We start from the raw sequence: 11,139 nt of genomic DNA, 5'->3' as shown, positions 1-11,139 counted from the left end.
AAAATATTTAAGTTTTTTTTTCTTACGGCGGAGTCGAATTTATTAGCTGGATATCGAGTCCGCCTTTTTATAATTTTCATCATTGCTCTATCGCTTAATTACTTGTTGATAGTCTAATTAGGCAAACAAAGGGGACCAGAATATGGGTGAGGCTTGAAGGATATCTTTGTCGTTGAATAATTACTATTATCTAGCTGACAGGTTTCTCATTTGCCTCCCTCATTTCCCTACTATTGTTACATTCCCCAATTTTGCGCATATTGGCCTATGTGATTTTGACTTTTCCTCGCACAGCTGCCATCGATTTCAGAGAAGTGCTCTTCCTTTTATTTTTTCTGGTCGTTTCCACTTTTCTCACGTACTCCCTTCAGCATACCGAAATCAATCTTTTGGTTTGTCCTATTTAATACTTCTTGTACTATAGACACGCTGCTTTATATATGCCGCTGAACTCGTCTTTTAATTACTGATCTTTCGAGGAACCTAGTCTGGGTTTATTCTAGTTTATCCTACTCAATGGGACCATGTCAATTTTCAGGCCATTTATCAGGCTGCTGAGAGAATGACCCCTATTCTTTTCTTCATTTCCATGTTGCTAACAAGGGATGTCAGTGTCCGCACTTTATGGCATTTTCTTTTTCCCTTATGAGACTTTCAATGATAAAGATTCATTGACTATAAAGCCTGCCATCCAAGTCAGCTACGTCTGAACAGTCCTCATTTGATCGGCGGCCGGAACGTGGATGGGAGGTTCTGGCCTGTCAGTTCAGGCAAGCGGTCGGTGATTGAATAAAAAATGATTCGGCCAGCCGGCCAGCCATGTTGCCTGCGAGCGAGAATTTTATGGGCATCCTTGATCGCTTTGATAAACGCTCACACACAAAAATATCTCCAATTCTTCGTCTCCACGTCGCCTTCCACGTCCAGAGTTGAACTAATGATGTTGCGGATCGCCGGTACGTAGATGGTGCTTTTATCTCAGCAGGCAGCCTGGTGTATTGCGGGCTCTTCCGGCGTAACCGGCAGGCCGAAGTGATCATGGATGGCGTGGATTCAAAAGAAATTTGGTGGGAACTATAAAATCGCACGCATACAGTGAGTAATGTGAATTTACGTGGAGTTTAAAGGGGGCTCCTAATACATCCAAAAGGAAATGTAATTTTTCCAAAAAACAAGTCGGTGTGAAAAGTTTTGTGTTTCCTTATATGAGGGAATTTGAGTGCATGGCAGTTGCTTTTGTATTATATAATGATTTAAAATTCAATTGCGTACCATTTTTTAAAAGCTATTTATACAAATAATTTGCTCTTCAAAGCAGTCTTTCGATTATAGTTAATTCAATATGGTTCACATTAGGAGTTAAACATTCTGAGCAAATGTGAAGGGGTTCACCTAAAACAGATAAAATAAGTCGAAATTCAGTTTCCGGCCCCCACACTCCACGCTTTTCCAACAAATGTCAAAACTAAAACCACCTTCGCAAAGTACTCATCGAGACCTTTCATTCGATACCCTACACGACTATATTTTTTGAGGAACTAAATGTAGACCCTCTTTCCCATGTATGGGGATCCCTCTTAAGCTAAGCGTAAAAGGATATGACTCATTGCATGTGTGGGCGTTCACAGTTTTCACCTTTCCAAAAACTTTAGTATCGATCGGTGTAGTCGCTTCTCAGAAAAGTGTGTATGACAGACACAAAACCTAGTCGTTTATTGCACAAGGGGGGTGACAGGGGAGCCGTGCCCTTGAAATCTCCCCTCTCTTACCACAGCCGCGGCGGTGACAGAATAGAACAAAAAAAGAACCAAGCAAATCGGATAATAAACTACCTATCTCATACAACAGATCGCCGCATATGTGTTTCTGCTTTTCACCCAGCCATGTAGGACAAGCTGGCCAAATGTTGTAGAACTTGGGATTGTGCTACCTTTATATAACTTTAGGGTGAGTAGTGCCATTTACCGCTTAGTGGTGTAAATGGCGTAAACCACCCCTACGCGGCATCGTACTTCCCAAGATATCTGAATTACTCCTCTACTGTCTTGCGCCAAGTGCCGTTGGGTTGAACCACTGGTCGGCCATCTAGGGAGAGTGGATTCCACTACATGTCGTAGCCAGCAATTCAATTATCGCCCCTCCTTAATGTATGTCCTATCAATTCCGCTTTTGGATCACAATGCCCACGGGTAATGGGCCTATCCGCCGAACAAGCTCTTCGTTTGCAATAATATCAGGCCAGCGTACTCCGATAATTCGTCGCAGATAAGTGTTGACGAAGGCTTGGAGCTTTCGAGTGATAGTTGTGATCACTTTCCATGTACACGAAAGAGTTTCAACTTGATTTTGGTGTTGAAATAACTGCATTTCCAGGTTTTAGACACAGCAGCGAAAGTGGATCTAGCGCTGTTAATGCACTGGGCAACATCAGAGTCATTTGACCAAAGTGCATAACCCGGTGAGAAAGCAAACAGATCCAGATCCAGATCAACGCAGTTGAGGTGTTTGAGGAAAGATGTCATAGTCTATTGGACTCCTTGACGTACTCCGCATATATCAGCATGAAGAATGTCACCGATAACAAGAAAAAATAAATAAAAAAAAAAATAAAATAAAAATAAAAAATAATATCGGTGACAATATACAATGCTGAAGGACTCCGCTTTGGAATTCAAATTCCTCTTAGATTTTGTCTCAATGCAGCCAATGATATTTTGTGCCATATATCTATACTCCGCGCACTGACCCAAAATGATTGGTAGGGTGTTGATCCGGTCAACGCCGGAAGATCCAGAGCGAAATTTAGCCTGCTATCTGCCTTCGAGGTTTTCTTAAATGCGCCTCAGGATTAGTTTAGTTATTATATTTGTTACAATAGGGAACACGAAGATACCTCTCCAATTTTTTCATTCAAAATGGGTGCCCTTCTTTCGAATCTTAACGATCATTCAGGATTTCCGTAAAAGTGAAAGTAGTATAGCTACAGAAACTGCAGTTGCAGCGATAAATAACTCTGCGGGAAGCCCAGCCACTTTATTCCGTGTGAGTCCATTGAAAGCCAAGAAAATTTCTCTTTTGTTTGGAGGAGCAATGAGTGTCCGCACGCACGTTTATGGTGACTAGAAATTTAATCTACAAAAAGAGGAACTTCACTGGATGTGATGCGTTAAGAGCCATAGTGAACTGTTCCTTCCATCTCTGCAGATGTTCAACATCATGGATAAGGAGTCGACCGTTAACGTCCCTTACAGGACCATCGAAAGATTTGCGACCATGCAAATTCTTTCGTAATGCGATGTACAGTTCTAAAATTATAGCGTTCTGCGGTATTTTCCGCATCCATGACCAGCGCAGTAGCAAATCCTCCTTTTCTCACGCGCACTACATTAAAGACTCCAGAGTTTCGAACGGTATCGGAGCTTGAGCGCATCACGCCCGCTACAACTTGCAGAAATCAATGAAGCCTTCAATCCCTTCCGTTTATTGTCCATTTCCACGATTATCCAGCTAGTAAGATCTTGTGATGCTCTCGGACGTTGCCGACGAACTGGGCAGCACCCGAGAAAAGATCAGTTTTGATGATGGCCCAATGCTCATCGATATTCTCAGATGGGTTACTTAGTCTATTTGCCGTCCGATCAGCAACATAGCTCCCAATGTCGAGCGACAGTTGGATTATACAAGTGATCGATATTGAACTTAGGGGGTCATAGCTCCTGGGAAAAGTTGTCCCAGCTACCCTCCCCACACACTTGGGGTTCCCTTTATTGATGTTTCCAATAAGATCAAAAATAATAAATTTAATGAACAGTTTTTTTCTGGACAGGTAGCCCCCCTCTCCAGTCGTCGCTCGGAACCACAGGTGAGACGTATATTCCATAATGAAATCGGCAACACTTGGCTATTTTTCGTCTTGTGAGCCGGCACTGAGTTCCATTGATACGCCCAATACCTATCAATAAAATGCTGATGCGTCCACGTAAGTACCTTGGTCTGAAAAATGTAGCAGTGGTACACTTCTTCATTGACTTTCAATCATAAAGTGTACCACTGCGACTGTTACCACTGGCAATAGTTCCGCTCCATACCGTAACCAATTGCGAATTCGGGGTCAACGATGTTGGAGGTGCCAAAAGCCCTCGTGGATCAAACCCTGCTGTTCTTGTGGTTGTACACTTGCTTCACAGTGAAAAATTTCTCTTCTGCGAATGGAACGCCCTCCCGTTACTAACCTATAGTACGACACTTGCAATTGCAGAAGTCTTTGAAGTCGCAAACACTTTTTTTATCTGTACGAACCAGAATGGTTTAGAGCTAGTAAGTTTAACTAAGTAGGATTACGCTATTTTTATGGAATTCATCGTATTGATCGATCGCTAATACCGGCCTGACCAGCAATCTTCCTCTCAAAGACCTTCGAACTTCGGCTGATGGTTTTTTTATTAAAATAAGTTGTTCGTTTCTTTGTGGGATATAGGGTACTTCGCATTGTTAACTTTTTCCTATTTAATTTTTAATGAAACTGTGTTTCAATTTCATTATCTTCACACTGAATGCTATGCAAGTGATAAGCCTACAGCAGCGGGATAATGCAAAGACGAGCATAAACACCCACTATGAGGCGAGGTTTTAACCCTGGACAGCAGGATCAAAGGGCTGGCACTCAACCTACTTCGCCATCGCACGAAACGGGAGAAAATAGAGCTAGTATCGTGAACGAAACTGACTTGGATGTTAGTTTGTGAAATCAGATCTGTGTTGATCGAGGGTAGAGTCTTGGGCGGTATAGTGTGCGGGGAACCTGATACCAATGTTTTATATCACATATAAAACTAGACTTATGTCTAAAAATATAAAAACTGATCAAATTAAACTGCAACATGAAAAGCCCTTATTGATTTTTTAATTATATAGCCTATGTTTCCCCAGTGCCCGAAAAGAATTAAACTCAATTAATCATCATACCAAAGCTTCAAATTTATTTCACATTTTATTGCCTTGCTTATAGTCCTCTGCATACATAAGTTCATCACTATGAATTAGACCTACCTAGACGTAACTCGAATATAATATTAATTATTGTCCCGGCGCAGGTAGTTGAAAAGGTGGACGTCCTGATCTGTATGTTCCCATTAACTTTTCACTAACCTGGACATTTGCCATATTTGATAGAATACAAGCTAATCTAGACCCCATCTTCATTTGTAATGAAAGTTCAAATCAAATTATAATTTATTATTCGGGCAGAGCTCAGGCGAAGCAGTTACAAATATCATGTTAACATATCCATTCAAACCTGAACGACACTGAGCGGAAATAACATAACAGCTTCGGTCTGTTGCCAATTTTAACTTTTTTTAGGTGCGTTGTCAGCGTTTCTAGTTTCGCTCTTAGTATTATGTTGACTCTGGTAGAGAGTTGGTTGCACGTGTGAAATGGAGCTGAGTGCCTCCTCGATTTCGCTAACCTTCTTATTTAACTGTGACGACAGCTCTTTGGGGTTTCCTACTTGCTGCTTGAACCGTGGACATTGGCATTCGTTTAGTTGGGAAATATCCACTTTCAAATCCACAATGTCCTGTTGTATCTTATTCATTTTTTGAATGAATGATTTGGAAACACAGATTCTATCGCATTCTTTTTTAGCTTCGTTACCGCCAGATTTTCGCTCTTTAATTACCACCGTGGATACTTTTGGAGGAAGCTGTGGCTGCGAAGGTGGCGGTGGCGGGGGATGAGAAGGTGGTGGTGGCTGTGAGGGTGGCTGAGATTTAACTTGTACCGGTGGGGGTGGTGGCGGAATCTTTTCAACCACAACACTTTCTTGGTACTTTGGAGGAGGCACATAAGAATACTTCGGTGTTGAAGGAACTGAAGGTGGATAGTAGGGGCGCGACGGTTGTTGAGTTATATATAAGTCGCTTTCAGTCCGTCGCCTTACTGTTTGTTGAGTCCCTGAAGGGTACTTAAGCGTAAGATACAAGTCAGATTGTATGTCTGGTTGGGGACATTGTCTGCCTATCGCATATTTGCAATTACAGTTGTTTGCTTCTCCTCCTATCGTGTCGCACATACAGTGTTCAGAACAATTGCACGTATCTTTCTGATGGCGGCCAATCATCTGTATTAATTGATTTCTTAAAATACACGTTTGCTCACTTAGCTCTTCGACGAATTGAATTAACTCGTCATCGTTTAGTCCATAGTTTGTTCCACCTCCAGCCGATGCTCGGTCTCCCTCTGCAATATTTTAGGAAATTTAATTTAGATGAATAGACACAAAGATTAGATTATGTATGATTGAGTTTCGGAAAAAAAATATAGTGAGAAAATCTGTTCTGTAGGAGGTAGCACTATAGTATGCCTGTAAGAAAGCATTCGTTACGAGTACGGCTCTGTCAAGGGAGGAGCCGATCGTAGGGTTCTTGCAGCATACTAATGGGTTACTTTTAGTGAAAGTGGTTGATACCATCTCTCTTCACCTAGTATCGTTTTAGTGAATGGTACTATATAGTACACGTCGAGGACAAAAGATAATTATGATCTACAGAAAGTCAACTCTAGGAACGTTTCTGCCTTTAGAATCGTCTAAGATGAGACGACTTTCGGAACGATGCATATGTGCTGCCCTGCTTCTCAACATCACACATCGTCGAAAGAGACTTGTCTATCAGTAAATGGAAACAACCACGAGAACGCTAAAAAAAATTGGCTGACTTACAGGCTGGTCTCAACCACCTAAAAGTGCCTGCAACGGAAGCATGGAGATAATACGAGTACCTCTGCTGTTTTGCCCTGACGAGAGAGGGTGGAATGGAGGGATTTCCCCGGAGCCTATCATTGTCTAGAGGGCACGAAATCGAAATTTCAATGAAGAAAGAGATAGTAAAGGGGCCCGGATAATTTTTTCTCCCGGGGCCCCGTTTTCCCGCATAATTTTCACGCTGAGTCCGAATTGTCTCTCTACTGTTTTGCCTCTGTAGGTTCAAAGAGACTTGCCCTAATTAGTCAACTGTAGCATATTACAGTAGAAAATATAGAAAACATTTCGAAAATCCTAAGGTTGCGCTTTTATAATGAATGATTTTTGTTTGTCTGTCTATCTGTCTTTTTTTCCGTAGTTATGCGGGTTAGAGCGCTGGACTCTAGATCTCGTTGCCCTAGATACGTCGTTTTGTGTCTGTTTTGCTACTGTAAACTTATAATTTGCACAACATTATGTGTGGTGAAACATAGTTTGACTGTGTAGATGCCCTATACTCTACCAAAGAGTGAATAGCAGACAAACACACCCGCGTACCCGCGTGTGAGATGTGTACCCAATAAAATCATCGCCTAAATCCTGTCGTCTGTATCGTGGAGCCACCGCAAAGTGGAGTGGACATAGCTCTCGCCTCTTCCTTCATCCTTGGCATTCGCGACCGCCTCTCTCTCTCTCGCCTCCTCTGCTCCTCTCAATCTACACTAAATCCACCCCACCATGTGGTTAACTGCATTCCAGTTCTTCTAGCATGGAGGCATTTCCCACATTAAACTTTTCGGTGTTACAGTCCTTCCTAATGTTTCCTGTAGACTCTTCCTTTCCTCTGCTAATTCAAGATAATGGTATACCGTCGCAGCCGGGGAAGTTAAGTGAGCTATCTATAGTTTATCTCACCATGCCTCCTCTGCGTCCACATAGTGTTACTGGGAATCTGTCTCCATCAATCCTATTCCGTTCATTCCCATCATTGCCAACTACTCAACGATTCCTCCCTTCCTACGATTAGCACGTGCTAATAAGGGGAAGAAACAGGGCTATTATAGATTCGCTTAATCTCAACGACCAAAATTTCGATCGGCATCATTCCGACTATCGCGTAGGCCGCTTCGTCTAAGGCGGTCCTGAAGCCACGGCATACTAAAACAGCCCTAAATTGCACTCATCCTTAGAGCATGCTATACAATGCAGTCCTCCCAAACAGATGCTGCACAGTGCAGTATTGAGCTCACCATTCCAGCTATAAGTAGCCTGTAAGAGCCTATATAATCCTTGGCAGGGCCATGCTGTCCTTTGGATGGCCTCAACTTATACCAATCATCGCTGGAGATGACTTTCTTCCTAGTGTCCACTAGGCATTTAGATGTGTAGGCGGATGATTCACCAAGTGATTAACCAGCATTAGGCAGCAACACCAGCCTTTCATACTTCAAGAAAGATCCGATTCACCGCGAATGCCTCAAACAACTGCACAAATATTTCTGGCCTTGACTTAACAGCCAGCTTAAAGACTTTCCTTGTTGGCTTCAAGCCTACTGCAAGTTTCCAGTATTTCCTTCGTCATTATTGCAGGTATTACAACGAAATTCAAAGGTCTCTGGAGATTGTCACCAAGCCGCCCCCCCCCCCCCCCCCTGTCTACGATTGTCATAGAATAGTGATTGTGTGTGTGCGCCTTTCTGCAGCTGTTATGCTAAGACAGTCCAGATTACTGCCGTGGAAGTAACCTCATGAGAATCCACCGCAGCTCTCTTACCTTCAGCCTTCGGCTTTACTCTCCTCGGAGGTTTTCAGCTCTAGTATCAGATCCTCTCGATTTTGCGGTAGTTTTAGTTGTCATACGGGGTGGTGGCTGTTATACTATAGCGACCACTATTGAACAGACCGGAAATCTTTGAATCCTATGTTCAGTCAGAGGGGTTCGTTCAAATTGCCATTGTGTAGAATAATTAGGACCTCTTTGCAGAGGACTTGAATTAGGCGTATTTTTTTCTTTGCTCTGTCTTATGATCCTTCAATTTACGGATGGCATCTTCAAACTCAGTACATGTTAGTTGGCCTTGCTCTATGCTACTGCCGTTACTATTTCCGCTCCTTTTTTCCTTTCCTCTCCTTACAGATTATTAATAAATGTATTGACAAGAGAATTATCTTTATACACATACTACCACTTTCTCAAAGGACCCGAGATCCGAGTTGGAGGGGAAATGGAGCGGTCCCCCACTTCTACCCGCTTCCTCTAGGGTCGGGCTATTTTGGCAAACTCCATATGTTGAGCACAGCCTTGTAAGAAAGGGGGAATCAAGGTGATTCTGCATGATCCGTGAGAGTTTGTTGGTTGCCACGAGCGGAGTTGAACTCGATGTCTTGGAGTTTCTTTATCGCGACAAAATAAAAGAACTGCATCTTGATAAATATTCCACCATTGCGTTGATGAGGGAAGAAGCTGCCGCAATTAGTAACGATTTCTCTAACGCATACCGTAGCACAAATTAGCTGATAGGTGGTCGCAAGCCTTGCAATTGTTGCGTGAAGGACATTAACGGTAGGTTTCTCATGCCCGATGATGAGAAACTGAAGAGGTGGAAGGGGCGTTTCACCACCGTTCTCTAACGTGTTATATCCAATAAAGTTCCAGCTCTTGTTGGTAACATGGTAGATACGGCAGATACGGACTGCTTCTCAGAAGTGAAGTCATCCTTGCCATGAACGCGCCCAAACGAAGTAAGGCCGAAGGCCTTAACAGTGTCCCTGCGGAATTGGTCCTGGGAGTTTCTGCAAAATTGCTATTTCCAGTGATGCTTAGTGATCTGAGATCATCCCAGGTGAGTGGAATTAAGGATGCCACATTTTCTTGAATACTCCAACTCCAAGCTTTCGCCAATTTATATCTGCGCCATGACCTAGAGGTACTCTGGTGTGGACAAATGTCGGACGAAGAACTTTGTTGGTATACATATATCCCATGCAGTGGAACCAACTATAGCGGACGACTGCATCGACCTAGTTAAGTGCTACAGAACAATTGATTAGGATTGTAAGCTCCTCGGAAAGTTGGGGAAACCTGAAATACGTCTCTAGGAACCGACAGCGGTGGGGCATAGGTGTGGTCAACATATGACTACTTATTATCAAAAAGTTGTTAAATTGCAAGCCAAATTATTTATCTAATCAACAATATATGGCAGACCAACTGGCAAAAATGACTAGCAATCTATCCTAATATTTAGTCAATCACGATATCACAAACAAATTTAATGAACTAGCAGAAAGTTGTAAAAAAATTGACAATACTCACCGATAATGATTTTCCGATCGGGTTCACCCTGGCTATTGTCTGTTCTTATAGATCTCGATGGCTCCCGAGTCCACTTACTTTGCGTCGCTGAAGGTGGAACATTGGTTGAAGCAACTGGATAGGTAGCAGCCGAATGATAACCGGTACCCATCGATCGGTTACGGCCTGTAGAAGCTGTATAGGAAGCAACAGTATGTTGCATTGATTGCGGTTCACGAGCTAGCTTTTCAGAATAGATAGGAGTATTGGGACGACTAGTTTCGCCGGGTGCGATACTACCCCCAGAATTACGACTGCCCGATATAAGCCTTCTTATGGAAGAGATATTCGTGAGGTTCGAAAGAAAATTAGTATTAGCACACTCTCCAGCCGTACGACACGCGCAATTTGGCCTTTCGCGATTTCTTGAAGTGCTCCGAGTTCTCTTTTTCATAACTCTAAATGTTTCTATTTTTTGTTAGCAAAATTCATTGTACTGTTAGATCACAGGTTCCATACTTTAGCTTTAACTGAAAATTTACCAAATTTATATTTATCAAAAGGAATTTAGAAAAAAAATGTCAAACTAAAAATACTTTCAATTCGCCTACTGGCCTCTAAACCACAATTGTGGGGTTTTAAAATTTTATCGGTTTTCCAGGCGAAAAGAAGGTTTATGTATTGTCTATCCGAATTTGAAAATTATTTTTATTATTTTTCACATTTACAAAATGGGAGCAAGGGATGCTGCGACTTTTTTTGTTTGACGCGAAATATGGAACTACGAGCAATTAGATACTTACAAAACATATCCATTTTCGGAGATATTCATCTTTCTCGCGAAGCACAATCGTTTAGACTTTGAGCGTCACTTTTCAATTGGTAAAATAATGGTGTAGCACATCCAAATATGAATTCAGAAAAGATTACCCTAGATGATAAAGTCGTCGACATGTTGAAGTATGTTGACCAAGCAAGAATCGTGAGGGCGCTTAAGGACGTCGGTTGTAAATATGAAGAACAATATTGTAAACAGGGAGAAACTTTGTGGGATGCCAACAGGGAGGAACTAGCTTGTAGACCTAAGGGTAGAGGTTAGGGA

At 42.3% G+C, this 11,139-nt stretch overlaps 1 protein-coding gene across 1 annotated transcript; it reads right to left on the bottom strand.

Annotated features, from left to right (window-relative positions):
* Positions 1-4,956: 4,956 nt before the first annotated feature.
* LOC119660506 (histone acetyltransferase KAT6A-like) lies at positions 4,957-10,740 on the bottom strand. The gene is made up of 2 exons (XM_038069107.1): positions 10,059-10,740; positions 4,957-6,240 (listed from the first exon to the last, which is right to left on the bottom strand). The coding sequence occupies exons 1-2, from the start codon at positions 10,489-10,491 to the stop codon at positions 5,348-5,350; spliced, it is 1,326 nt and encodes a 441-aa protein (XP_037925035.1). The 5' UTR covers positions 10,492-10,740; the 3' UTR covers positions 4,957-5,347.
* Between the last annotated feature and the right edge of the window lie 399 nt (positions 10,741-11,139).

The sequence above is a fragment of the Hermetia illucens genome, chromosome 1 (assembly GCF_905115235.1).
Source record: "Hermetia illucens chromosome 1, iHerIll2.2.curated.20191125, whole genome shotgun sequence".
NCBI lineage: Eukaryota > Metazoa > Arthropoda > Insecta > Diptera > Stratiomyidae > Hermetia > Hermetia illucens.
This window is presented reverse-complemented; position numbering and strand designations above follow the sequence as displayed.

What these genes read in the sequence shown, in the direction of transcription:
- LOC119660506 (XM_038069107.1), bottom strand. Translation starts at nt 10,491, where the DNA reads ATGAAAAAGAGAACTCGGAGCACTTCAAGAAATCGCGAAAGGCCAAAT. An exon ending in CGATCGGAAAATCATTATCG is followed by an intron (nt 6,241 to 10,058) that starts GTGAGTATTGTC and finishes AAAATATTGCAG; the next exon opens with AGGGAGACCGAGCATCGGCT.